The sequence below is a fragment of the Telopea speciosissima genome, chromosome 7 (assembly GCF_018873765.1).
Source record: "Telopea speciosissima isolate NSW1024214 ecotype Mountain lineage chromosome 7, Tspe_v1, whole genome shotgun sequence".
Classification (NCBI taxonomy): domain Eukaryota; kingdom Viridiplantae; phylum Streptophyta; class Magnoliopsida; order Proteales; family Proteaceae; genus Telopea; species Telopea speciosissima.
This window is the reverse complement of record NC_057922.1, coordinates 47703195-47717511: the sequence shown is the minus strand read 5'-3', so window position 1 is coordinate 47717511 and position 14317 is coordinate 47703195. Positions and strand designations below refer to the sequence as shown.

At 38.0% G+C, this 14317-nt stretch overlaps 1 protein-coding gene across 1 annotated transcript; it reads left to right on the top strand.

Annotated features, from left to right (window-relative positions):
- Window positions 1-5675: 5675 nt before the first annotated feature.
- LOC122667837 (RNA demethylase ALKBH10B-like) lies at window positions 5676-13892 on the top strand. The gene is made up of 8 exons (XM_043864285.1): window positions 5676-6603; window positions 7709-7834; window positions 8253-8371; window positions 8489-8606; window positions 10944-11063; window positions 11175-11287; window positions 11364-11518; window positions 12806-13892. Exons 1-8 carry the CDS (start codon window positions 5970-5972, stop codon window positions 13539-13541), a joined length of 2121 nt encoding a protein of 706 aa, XP_043720220.1. The 5' UTR covers window positions 5676-5969; the 3' UTR covers window positions 13542-13892.
- The last annotated feature ends 425 nt before the right edge of the window (window positions 13893-14317 follow it).

The following is a 14317-nucleotide window of genomic DNA, read 5'->3' as shown; positions in this document are numbered from 1 at the left end:
TTGGCTTGTTACTCCAAGGTCCTAGGATCGAATCCGCATTCAAAACCTTTGACCCGACTAATCCCTCGGATTGGGTTAGCATTGAATCCTATGAGAACCATAGAAACTGTGGGATTGGTCTAAGTGGGTGAGGGGAATCGAACTCAAGGCACATGTCAATTTAGACATACTCCCTTGTCAACTTAGCTAAATCCTTGGGGTTTCTTGTAGTGTACAATATCCTCCCATTCAATGAAAGGATATCTTAAACTTTAAAACTAGTTAAAATGGTAGTGGAAGTGATTACTTCAAAAAACTTGTCCATAAAATCCAAACACCATGTCCATAAAATCCAAACACCAAAGTATCATAGTCATGGTTCCAAGTATTGGTATCGTACCAATATGTTAGAGATGTAAACGGATTGAATTTGGACAGATAGTGGCATTATCATATTCGTATTTGTTTATATTCGGATGGATTTGGATAATATCCTATCGATTTTCTGATGGATTCGGATAGTTTCCGGATAGTGATTTTTTTTAATGTGAATTCTCTTCAATGGATATGAACGCAAATCGAATATGAATTTTCGACTGTCCCTTGACATCTTTAGCGTTTTTATGATGAGGGTTAGGGTTGAGACTTGAGAGTTCAACAACTACCCTTTCTTCTACTCTTCTTAGTGTTTGGTTTTCTCACATAGATATGTGATTCCATGTATTACATTCCATTTATTATTTATAAAACAATATACATATAAACCAATAGAAAATATAAAAAAGAATCACATTATCTTAACTTGTAAATTTGTAAAACTAAGATAACGAAATCCAATAAGGTAACTTAAAAGGATAGACGGACACAGAGATATATTTTAGATATTTTATTATCATCGGATTACTAAATGAATCGGATAATAATCGATTGGATAGGGGATCATCATACTTGTATCCGATTAGTTTCGGACGGATTCGGATTCTCCTAAATGGATATGATCGTGGATCGAATACGGATTTTCTGACATTTCTATAATATATTGGCCAATACATATATATTGATTCGCTAATACTCAATACTGATATAGATCAGAAGTATTGGCTAATAAATGACTCTATTTAAATCTATGTCCAATACGGCCTAATCCTTATCGTATTGTAAGGGTGTCAATTTAGAATTGAATCCAAAATCAATCGTTTAAAAATGATTTGAACCAAACAAAAACAATTCGATTTTGATTTCAAAATCTGAAATCGTGTATCGGTTCAATTTCGTTTCGTTTCAAAGCTAATACCATCGATTTGAACTGAAATTATCCATTTTTTAACCAAATAAATTCTATCCCTTTTTTAAAGTTTTAATCAATGTGGATGATAAAAAATTCTATTCTATTTTAATATTTGAAAAAAATTTGATATATTATAATCTCAACAAACAAGTTTTTTTTTTTTTTTTTTTTTGGTTAATAAAGACGAAAAAAGTTTGCCCAAATATTTAAAATAGAGTAATCCGAATACAAATCAGGTCAAAAGTAAATAATCAATCCAATATGGATTGCATAAAAAACGAATCAAAATCGAACTGAGCTGGTTCGATTATGGTTTGGAAAACTATCTCCTTTTGAGTTTAGCTTCCCACATATTATATCTTGAACTAAATTAAAAAATCGAAATCAAATCGATTGACACCCTTATTTATGACGCATCGATATCGATATTGATGATGACGGATACGGCAACCGATACCAATACCTTTCGTTTCCTTTATTCTCATCCGCAGAAAACCATGCCTAAGTTAATGCTTATTTGAGTTATTTCTTTCATGTCAACATCTAGAGTCCCCCAACCTGTCAACCATGCCTCCATTAGCACTGTTTGGTAGTTTGGGTGGGCATCAAAATGGGTGTAGAAGATACCTATTTACAATCAAAAAACTTTTATTCCAATCTAACCCATGCATTCGGGTGAAAACTTTACATTAAGGCTCTGGTGTCGTAGCACCGCAGACACCCTAATCAAAATGGGTGGATACCTCAATCAAACTTTTATTCAACTAACATGCATTTGACAGCTAGCTGTGCTAAGCACACACTGCGTAGACAGGGTGATCATTGCATCCACCCCCATGTGTTGGGCGTAGGCTGTGCTACAGCAGAGAGAATAGTGCCCCCTTATAAGATTAAAATAAATCATCAAACTTAACAGAGATAATTCTTTAAAAGGAAAGAGAACACCAACCGATCCCACAACGTATGTTGTCCTTGCACCCTGACACAGGGGCAACAAAATGACCATCACATACCCTTGGAGCCTAAAAAATGATCAAAGATGTGATGGTCATTTTGTACGCCTCTGTGCCAGAACGTATAGACAATAAATATATCATGTAATCGAGTTATTTAAAGGGATTCTAAGTCTATCTAATGATCAAAATAGCGAATGATATGAAACGAGACACTAGAATAATAGAAGTATGAGCAAATTACTTAGACCTTTCCTGATCTTTCTGACAATTCAATAAACCATCCCTATCTTTCTGACAATTACTCAGACCTCCTCTATTTTTCAAACTGGACTTCACTTAACCCCAGTCCGTTAGTTTTTTAACGATAGGTAACGGATAAATATGAAAAAACTAAAAAAATGTTAATTATAACTTTTTTTTATTTATAGGAAGTTACCCTATGTCCCTTACACTCTTTCCCTTTCTTCTTCTTCTTCTTCTTCTTCTTCTTCCTGCAAATCCACTTGCTCCCACCCCTCTGCAACCCCATCCACGCAGATCGCAATCCCCACTCTTCCACCTATTTCTATTACTCTACAATTTCCCTTAATGAATGGGTAAGTCAAATCCCATCGTCATCTTCTACCTCCCAAAATCTCTCAACTCAACCCTAACCTGCAAATAGAAAGGATTTATCCAAAAAAAAAAAACTCCACTCACCTGCAAATCTCGTTGAGAAAGGAAGTGGTTAAATCTCCACTTGCCGGCGATAAACCCCAAGGTTTAGGGTTCAATTGGCTCTTGTGGCATCCTCATACTCTCTGCCTGAAGCATTCTCAACTTCTCCAACTGAAAACCCCACCGAGGATGCAAGATTGTGTAACCAAAACCCAGAATCAGCCAACTATATGCTACAGATAAGAAACTCACCAGAAAGAACAAAATTATTGAACCAACTGGCGAAGAGAACGAAATAGCCAAGTAGATTAAGATGAAGAAGGTAAAAGATACGTGGCCCAGATCAGGGTCCTGGACAATGGTGCTATTGCAGCAAAATTCTTTCTTCAGATCCTTCAAGATCTTGGTATAGCTGTATTCTTTCTTCAAACCTTGCACGGTGGTTAGGCTTTTCCTTCCATTCCTCTGTTGTACACGCTCATGCACATACTCCTTCGCCCTAGCTCCTAAATCCTCTGCATTTGCCTCTGCGAATATATCTGCTCACAATGAAAGGTCCGAAGAAACTTAATAAAACGATAAGGACAAAGCTTAAGTACCTAGAGACAAACTCTTGCTTATTTTAGATGAAAAAGATTCATTTCAAAGTGGATTTCGATTTAGAACAAAATAGAGTTTTGTTAGACATACCGAAAGCAGTGGGGACTTGGGCATCGAGATCAGACATGAAACCTTGATGTTGAAAGGTCTTTCGATGAAGACTGAAGAAACTAAATGCTTTTGCCTTTCGTTATCTGGCCAAGCTTGAGGATCGAGATATCGAGAAAACGAAGGAAGACAAGGTATTCTCAGTTTCTAACACAAATTGAAAGTGGGTTTTAGAAGTGCAAAAGGAACCCAAAATTGTTATCATCAAGATGCAAAATTGCTACAAAAACTAGTTTTCTTTGCCATTAAAAGTCTCGAGATCTAACATCCCATGTCCCAAACAAAACCAAAAAAAGAGAAAGATCACAACATAATTCTAATTTTAATGGTTTACTAAGATGAAAACCATAAATTCGCAGCGAAGAGAAGACCTGTCTGTAAGGAATAAAAGAAACTAAAAAAAGGAACGCGATTGAAGAACTTACCAGAGTGAATCAGGAATCAGGATTATCTGGAAGCTTATGAGGAGGAGAAGAAACGAAAGCCCCCTGTAGAGAGAGAGAGAGAGAGATCCCCTTATTCTCCCTTGTCTGAAACCGCCTTACCAGTTCCTTCACCAATACCATCTTCATCAGTGCCATAAGACAACGAGAAACCCTCCATCTTGAAAAGAAATCTTGAACCAACGACCTCCAAAAGCCTAAACCCATATCTCTCCTCAGAATCCGAAGACCCTAATTCTCCCTGGTGACTGAAAAAAATGGCTGACAGAACTCCCGTTGACAGGGGAACGACGACCCAACCCGAAGAGAATCCGATCGTCATCTTCTTCTCCAGAGAAGAAATCGTCATCTAGGTTCCAACACGGTTGAGGTGAAGGCAAGGGCCACCTCATCGGATCACGGCGGCCACAAGAAGTAGTAGAAGGGAGTGAAGATCAAAATGCAGGTGAAGTAACAGTCGCCGGAGGTGAAGAAGTCGTCGGACTGATTACTTGTTGGCCGGACAAATTGTAATGCGTGTTTGTAAGTTAGGGTATTTTGGTCTCATCAGGTTAATTATTAACACTGTTAACGGCCTGGTGCTAAGTGAAACCCAATTTGAAAAATAAAGAAGATCTGAGTAGAATCACTGAATTGTCAGAAAGGATAAGGGAAGTCTAAGTAATTTGCTCTAAAAGTATTTAACGTTTGACCCTTGCATGGCTGAGGGGTACCAATATTTCAGTTTGCCAAATGGATCCACCAAGGCCCATCTAAACTTGGCTTAAAGGACATTGGCATTGATTCTCTTATCATGAAACACGTGGCAAACCCACACTACGGTCACAACCAAATTGCCTGGACTGGGTCAGTGGGTCGAAAATGGTAAAACAAACAAAAGTTTGGTAAAACGTGTTTACGCGTATTATTTTTCAATAGACAACCCCCTCCAACCCGTTACGTCGTTGATGACTGATGACAAACGTTGTTTGGTTACCGGATGCTAACTGTCTATAGCCAGTTGCAGGTTACCCGCTCAGATCGAGATCGCGAAGCCGCGAAAGTATATACTTATGGTTAAGGGTTAACTAATGCAAGTTGGTGGAAGTGTGGAACTTGGAAAAGACTCGACATACAGAATTGAATGAATTCCCCATAATACCCCTTTATCAAGAATCTTCCTTCCCTGGTCCATTCTATACTTCCATTTGTTCACACTGCTCCTCCCTCAAGAGAGCCTCCATTTAAGACCAGATGCGTGCCTTGGAAGCCAATTTCTCTTCTTCTCAATATTTCCACCAGTTCTAAGAAACTCTAGATCTCCGAAGAGCTTCGTTATTAACAAGATTGAATTTTTATGTTTTTTGTTTTCTTTTTAATGATCTCCAACCATTAACAGTGGACTCAGATCTGGATAATGCATATCTGAACCGACATTTTATTCTTCTCCCTGCATTTCAGTTTTCCAGTGGAGAATTCTCATTTCTCTTTCTGGTTGCTTTGAAATTTTACTGGATCTCTGTCTGGTTTCATCTCTGACACTTAAATTTTGTAGTTTTTCAATCCTTTATGCATTTCGTTACGTTGTTATTGCATAAGGGATCAACTGAGGAAACAGAAGGAATTTCTGGATTATTTTAATTTAGATTCATGTTGTTGTAGTTTCGTGATCGTCAATTGTAATTGTTTAGAGAGCTTCTGATACGTATTCTACTACTGTAGCGTGTTTCGGAGGTGTAGTTTGCTCGTCTGGTGCAGATTAAGCTTCATTAATCTTAATATTATTGGAAGACTGCTATGTATCGAATGCTGGATTCCTGCTCAATTTATGTAGTTTTTGCTGTTGGTGTTAGTACTTGATTCTGTGTCGGTTTTAAGCTGTTTCTGTACAAAAGAGGATAGATCTTACAATTGAGCTGCCTAATTGTGCGTTAATGGGATCGATATAGTTATAGTTTCATGGCAATGCAATCGGGAAATGTGATGATCCCTGATAAAATGCAGTTTCCGAGTAGCGGCGTCGGTGGTGTTGGTGGCGGTGGCGGAGAGGTCCACCACCGACAGCAGTGGTTTCCAGATGAGCGCGACGGATTTATCAGCTGGTTAAGAGGAGAATTTGCGGCGGCGAATGCCATAATTGATTCGTTGTGTCACCATTTGAGGTCCATTGGTGAGCCTGGGGAGTACGATTTTGTCCTTAACTGCATCCAACAGCGCCGCTGTAACTGGAATCCTGTTCTTCATATGCAACAGTATTTCTCCGTTGCTGAAGTCATACTTGCATTGCAACAGGCACAATGGAGAATACAGCAGAGGCATTTTGATCAGATGAAAATCACGGAGAGGGAATTTAAAAAACCCACGTCGTTCGGTGCTGGTACTAGACAGGGGTTCAGGTCTGGAACTGTCAAGGAGAATCACATATCTAGTGTGGAACCGCATCGTGTTGATGTGAATATTTCTGTTCAATCCGTGAACCCTGCTGATTCAGATAAAACTGAAGAAAAAACAGAAAAGATTGAAGCTGTCAAACAGGGGGAAAAGGCTGAGAAATCAGATGAAAAAGTTTCAGCAATTGCAGAGAAGAAAGAAGGTAATGGTGGTTGTTGGTATAATTCTATACTTTATGCAAATAGGATATTTGTCCTTGAAATAAAATTTTCCTCATTTGACACATCAAATTTGAATAATTTGTGAGAGCACTGATCTTGTAATACCGCGATCTTGGAAATCAACCACAAATCTTTTCTATTGCATATTTATTTGTACTTTCTAAACTAAGCAGGTTAGTATATAATATTAAAAATTAAGTACTGCTTACTATATGTTTGGGAATTAAATAACGCTTTTTGAGGAGGAGCAAGTCTTTTGCATCTATATGCTTCACCTTCATATTACATACAATGGTATTGCAAAACATGTAGCAGAATTGTCACACCTCTGTACTGTGATTTAAGTTCGAGGATGCTTACTATATGTTTGGGAATTAAATAACGCTTTTTGAGGAGGAGCAAGTCTTTTGCATCTATATGCTTCACCTTCATATTACATACAATGGTATTGCAAAACATGTAGCAGAATTGTCTCACCTCTGTACTGTGATTTAAGTTCGAGGATGTGCCCTGTTCAAATGAACTGCACTAACTCTGTACTGTGATTTAAGTTCGAGGATGTGCCCTGTTCAAATGAACTGCACTAACATTAAATACTTTTTTCTGAATTAGTATCATCATCATCTGAAACCTATATAACAATGGCACCCCCTTCTGAAAATTGAGACATAGTTAATGCATAATTATGAAATAAATAACTTGTTTTTAATTATTTTCACATTAAATTTATATGTGCAATGCAATATATAATTTGAACTTGTTGCTGATAATCTTGCAGATAGTTCTTCCTATGTTTCAAACTTACTGCATTATGAAAGAATGTATAATATGTGTGTGACCAAACTTCCCGCTTCCTAATATGCTCGATTTCTTATATCATAAATTTGTCCTCCTTTACACACTGGTAACCACTTATTGTTCTCCTTTAGTTTCCATGGCATTATTAAACATTAGTCAACAAAAAAGAAGGAAAATTTCGTAATTACTGAAAATTGAGGAAAGTGTTCTTTAAATGGAAATAATTCATTGTAGTCAAAACAGTATATTATTTAACATTGATTTATTGTATTGGGTCTTTTTCTGCAGGAACTGGTGGAATGACAAGGTCTCATGTAGATAGCAACTCAAATGGTTCAACAAATTCAGAAGGTATGAAGAATGAAAATTCAGAACCAGAGGCAGTGGATGCCAGCATCACTAATAACTCAACAGGTATGCAGTATGCTGGCTTACATTGCTGATGTTTATTAAACAGATTGGACTGTTATACTCACTATACAAAAAAAAAAAAAAAAATAAGGAAAAGAAAAAGAAAGCACTGGCTACTTCAAATCATGAACAAGATTGGGCCTTTGAGGTACCTGTTTTAAAATTTTCCTTATTGTGGGAATGATGCATGTGATTTTAATCTTTAGGGGATAGATACAATAAAGATAAAAAAATAAAAATGTGTAAAAGAGAAAACCCATGAAAAAGTATTCCATTTTTTCATTTTTTTATTTTATTTTTTAAATTTGTGTGCTCAGTTTCATTATAGAACCTGATTTTCTTTTTTACAATTACTAATGGAGCAACATCTGCTTATTTGGAAGAAACTCTAATTTTTGTTTTGGTTCTGCTATCATATCAGGAACTTGTGATGCCCTTCAAAAGAGTGATGCAGATAGAATCCCAAACCAGGATGAAAAGCAGAATCCCACTCCCATTCCAAAAACTTTTGTGGGTACCGAGATATTTGATGGGAAGGCGGTAAGATCTTGTACTCGATAAGGAACATTCATATCTTGTAGTTCTACCTGTTATAACAGCTGTTTTCTTGTTAGATATCTATGCTACCTTTAAAAGGAATTGAAACTTGCCCTATAGGTTAATGTTGTTGAAGGACTAAAACTGTATGAAGAACTATTTGATAGCTCAAACATTTCGAAGATCGTTTCATTGGTGAATGAGTTGAGAGCTACTGGGCGGAAAGAACAGCTCCAAGGCAAGTTTACTCACAACTTCACTATTCCTCTGGATTATGCATCGGTTTACCGAAATCACCCCCGCTTCTTAATTCTTTAGTATCATTAGTTTATTTGTCTGCTTTTCAATAGAAGCATCTCTGCCAGGTCCAATTTTTGTTGGAACTGAGGAAAATCCCCCTCCCCCTCAGAAGTGTGTGTATGAGTTTGTAGAAGAGATACTCCAATCTATTATATGATGGAAATGATCCATGAAATGGTGGATTTTAGTATTCCTTGTTTTTGGCAATGAATGGAATCAATAGATTGGCGGCACAATAGAGTGATTCTGACAGATGATGGATTGCATATAACCACTTGACAGATACACCTAAATATATGTCCAAGTATTTTACTATCAGCAACTCACAATAAAAAAATCATTGATTTCTTTGCCTCTCTTATTGGACCTTGAAAAAGTAATGAACTATGATTTCTGGAAATAATTCCTTTTCTCTAATGTACAAAGTGTGGATTTAGTAAATAGAGATATGGGTGCTCAAGATTGATGCTAAGGAGATGCCGCAACGTGACTGATGGGTTTCTAGAAGACTAACTGATTAGGTTTCAGAAACTCAGATTAACTAGGATCACAGTGATGTGAGAATAACCAGAATTCAGGAATAACTATTAACAATAGATCAACAATTCAGATGCATGTGAAATTCTGATGCAAGGTTTCATTCTGATATATTAAAATTGTTTTTTCATGTTGTAAAATTTTACAGCCATTTCTTTATTAAACATTTAAAAAATGGATAAAAGCTTAGAACTGTCTCTTATTGATATTGATACTAGCCTTGTCATTCTGGAGCAAACATCCGAGAACATCTGAAATGAGAATAACCCTAAAAACTTCATCTCTGGTTGGATGTCTGAGTGGATTACTTTGGAAGGACTCAATCTATGACTAATAACATGAGAGGGAAAAGAAATGTATGGTGCTTCCCTTGTTGATAAGCATCATACATATCATCCAAACCTTTCACTTTTGAAGAGAAGGACAGCGGAGGCAACGATGCCACTGTCCAGCCGAAATGCTGAATGAATAGAAGTAGCATCACTTGAAGGATTACAAACCCCCAATTGCACTGAATTTACTTCATTTATGTGGAGGTATTTCGTGGGCTTGTTTGATATAAAATGCATTCCTCCCTAGAGTTAAAAATGATTTTTTGAAATCAGCCCAAGTTGAATCTCAACCCAAATATATGTGCTTTGTGGATATAGATCCTCTATGGTATCACTTGGTGTATTTGGAATGAAAGGAACAGAGGAAGATTTTCAAGGATTAAGTCCAAAATTTGCCCCACATGATTTTGAGTATTGAAATATACAATGAGATGGCCCAAAGCAACATAATAAATTTGAGATGTTTAAATTTTCCAAAGGGCTTCCAATTGCTCGACATTATTTGTAGTTGATCGGAAGTTGAATAATATTTTTTTTCTTTATTTTGTCAATAATCAATGTAGTGTAGAGCTAAATCTGTGTCATACAGTTTTAACTGTACATTCTCTCCTTGTCTCTAAAATGGTCTTTTTGTCTATCAAATGAAAAAAAAAAAAAAAAAAAAAGATTTAGCTTCAAGGTATCACCCAGGCCACAGGTCGCCTCGTGTGTCTAGTTTCCCAGAGCAGGTCAATCTTGCCTTTTTTTCTCTCTCCATTATTTTCTATTTTTAACCTATAGAACTCTACATTATGTATACCTTCAAATTTATAAGATGAGAAATGCTTGAAAAATATAAAGTGGGATATAACATAGTCCTTCCCAGGACATAGCCTAGGTGATGTGAAGATGGCTGGTAACTATTGTTGTTTGCCTCGACGCTCTGACAACTATGGATGCAGGCCAGATATTTCTTCCTTGCCGAAGCTTGTAGTCTAGTAGCACAATACTTGTAACTCAATTGACTACTCCTCAGATATATGTGTTTGCATAGAAGTGTATGATAATACAATGTGGAACTGACACAGATAGCCATAATGGTTGCTGCACTGCCCAGACACAATCAGAATATCAGCAATCATAGGATCACACTCACACACACACACACACACACACACACACACACACAGAGAACTGCTTTCAGACTGGATCACAGAGAAAATAACAGAGGAGAAAGAACAAGAAGGAAATTGAGACTTTTAGTTCTTAGTGTCGACCTTACATAATGAGTCAGAAATTCATTAGTATCTCTGCTTCTATACAAAAAATACTTCAGTAGCAATCTATTATCTCTTATTACAGGAAGCATTATCAGCTTTTTCCTTTATCAAGCTAAATGTTTTTTCACTTGGTTTGATGGGTAGCAGGACAGATGTTTATGGTCACAAAAAGACCAATGAAAGGGCGTGGTAGAGAAATTATTCAACTGGGCCTCTCCATTGCTGATGCACCTCCAGAAGATGAACAAATGGTTGGCACCTCCAAAGGCATGTTCAACCTGTTACCTTTTGCTGTGGTTTTTTTTAGTCCTTTACGAGCTACAAATGACATTCTCTTTAATTTGGAAATGTTTCTGGGATGTAAATCAAATTCTGTAGATCGGAAGGTGGAAGCTATCCCAGGTCTGCTGCAGGACATAATAGATCGCTTGGTTAGCTTGGAGGTTATGAATGTGAAGCCAGATTCTTGCATTGTGGATTTCTTTAATGAGGTTAGAACCTGTATAAATGCAAACAGGACAAAACTTCTGCATAATGCAAGACTAATTTTGTGGCTGATTTTTGTAGGGGGATCACTCGCAGCCCTTCATGTCTCCACCTTGGTTTGGAAGGCCTGTTTGCATGCTGTTCTTGACAGAATGCGAAATGGCTTTTGGCAGAGTAATTGGAATAGACCACCCAGGGGAATATAGAGGCTGTCTCAAGCTTTCTCTTTCAGCAGGGTAAGCATTTTCTATTCACAAAACCTTTCCCCCCCCCCCCCCCTCTCTCCTTTAAGCACATCAAACTGATTGTGAAATTCTGGCTTCTGTAATTAGCTTAGTATCTGGATCACCAATGGTGAGGGTGCATAGTACCGAAGTATCTGTAGAACCTTCACTTGATCCTTCACTTGGATCATAGTATAAAATCTCACAGAAACCTGGATGCCTCGTTGAATAACACAAACAGAATTCTAGATAAAAAGCCTTGAAGGGAACCTTTCACTTCTTGTGGGTTTGCTCAAATAGATGTCCCATGGCTGGAACTAATGTAAGCTGTAATTAATTCGTCCCTAGAATTACCATAACCCTTGGTGTGAGGGCACTGCAGACCCTCACAAGATTAAACTTTCATGCACTGAGATTTTACTGGGTAAGAAGATAAACAATAAAGAATACCAAAAGTGAACTATTAACTGAAAACCACCCTGATACAAAACTCTCTGGTGCTTGATCCAAATTCATGCATGGAGTGGTCTATTATAATCCATATATTACTGCAGTTCCATGCAATTTTCTTATGAGGCCCATGCAATTTTTCTGATGCATCATCATTGTTTCTGGTTGCTGTATTTTCTGAAAGCAATGTTGAGCCATAAAATAGAAACTTTTTTCTTGGTATTAGTCCAAGTTATTTGATTAGTCCCCATATGTTTAGATGACAAAGATTGACCTGTGTATAGATGTGCAGACATCCATAACTTAGAATCCTAAATTTTTTTGGAAGAACCCTAAATGCTAGTAAGCCCAAAACTAATTGAACTGTAAACTTTATATTCTCATTGGAATGGGTTATTATGGCCTGATGTATTCTTACTGAGCTATATCATATCTTAGTTTTTGTATTTAATAAAAAGAAAGAGAAGAAAATTTGTCCATCATGTCAGTTTCTTGATCAAGGTGAAACTCATAACTTTTAAAAAAGAAATGATAAATGGAAATATAGCAAACCTTTTCTGGGAAAATGCTTTTCGGTTGGTGAAACCTTCATTTGTCCTCATGAAAGTTGACTCATATATTGTCACTTTGCTGTCCTCTTTTAATGTTGGATGTAAGAAAAGGACTGACCTTCGAGCATAAGAATGGCAGTAATTAGAACTTTTCTTAGATACAAACATTAGGAGTGGAAAGCAAAATGACATGTTCTTCCTTAACCAGTAATATGTTGACTCCATAATTGTATGCATGCTGCTTTAAAAGGGTTCCCACAACTTAACTCTAATTTTATTTTTCTTTCTGGAAATGTAGATCTCTTCTCATGATGCAAGGTAGAAGTGCAGATTTCGCCAAATATGCAATCTCTTCTCTTCGCAGGCAGCGTATACTCATTACCTTTATTAAGTCTCAACCAAAGAAAATCATGTCGAATGATAGTTTGCGCCTTTCCTCATCCACTGCAACACGACCGTCGTCCCCTTGGGGCCCACCATCTTCTAGGCCTCTAAATCATGTTCACCATCCTGCGGGTCCCAAGCATTATGGAAATATCCCGGCAACTGGGGTACTGCCAGCTCCGCCCATCCGCCCACAACACCTCCCACCTCCGAATGGCATGCAGCCTTTGTTTGTGCCAGCCCCAGTGGCACCAGCTGTGCCATATCCAGGCCCAGTTCCACTGCAGCCCGTATCAGCCGGATGGGCAGCTGTTCCTCCAAGGCATCCTCCTCCTCGACTCCCAGTTCCTGGCACTGGGGTTTTCCTTCCCCCTCCAGGCTCTGCCCAGCCCCCACCTCCTCAAGGAGCTCAACAGCAAACGCCAGCCAATGCCACTGAAGTGAACTTTGCAGCAGAGATGCCATCTGCACCAGAGGACGAGAATGGATTGGATAGATCCAGTAGTAATTGCAATGCTTCTCCCAAAGGTAAACTGGAGGGAAAAGTTCAGATAAGGGAATGCAATGGAAACATGGAAGGGATTGATGGTGGAAGGGTGATGGGGAAGGAAGAACAGCAACAGAATGGTCTTAAGAAGGTTGGAAACTAGCCAACAGGAGAAATTAAATAGAGAGAGAGAGGCTGTATTCTTTAAAACGCATTTGCAGAGTAAAGGGTAGGCTGCAAACTGCAAATGAGTTCGGGGCAAATGTAAAGAGCGGCAGAAAGAAAAAAGCTTGGGTTGGATTTTGATTGGGAACTTTTCTTGTTTTTACCTCTTGGGGGAGGGTTTTGGGTGGGGGAGGGGTGGGGGGGATGAGAACTTTTAGTTCTCTGGAATCCTCCTAGTTCCTCTCTTATTTTTGGTACCTTTAGAATGCCATCATCTTGTTGTATGAACTCTTTACCCGCACAAGGAATCCATTCTCAAATCTCAGCAACAACTCTTTAATCAGGTGAATACCTAACATATTCTGTGATAGGCATCTCTTCATACTTCTGGTTGTCTGTCGATTTGAGCACTACTGATATTTCATTTTCTTTTGGCTCTGGACACTCTCCTCTACCTTGTATCAAATATAGCTCCCATCAAGTATAGGTCCGCCGTTGCCTCTTGTCTGCCAAGTAATGGTCTTCCTTGGAAGGTTTCAGTTGTCCATGAGTCTCTCTTTGCCAATTTGTTTGGTATTATCTAGACTAGCCACCACTTGCCATTTGGTAGGCTTGGGTGGGATCCTTGTGATAAAGAAGACCACGAACCCACCTCAATGGTCAACTTTCAGCAAATTACAAGTAGGAGAGGTGCTCAATAATTAGTTTAAAGTAACAGTTAATATGAATGCTATCAGATTTCCTTAGAGACAACTCAGCAGTGGTTATCCAAAT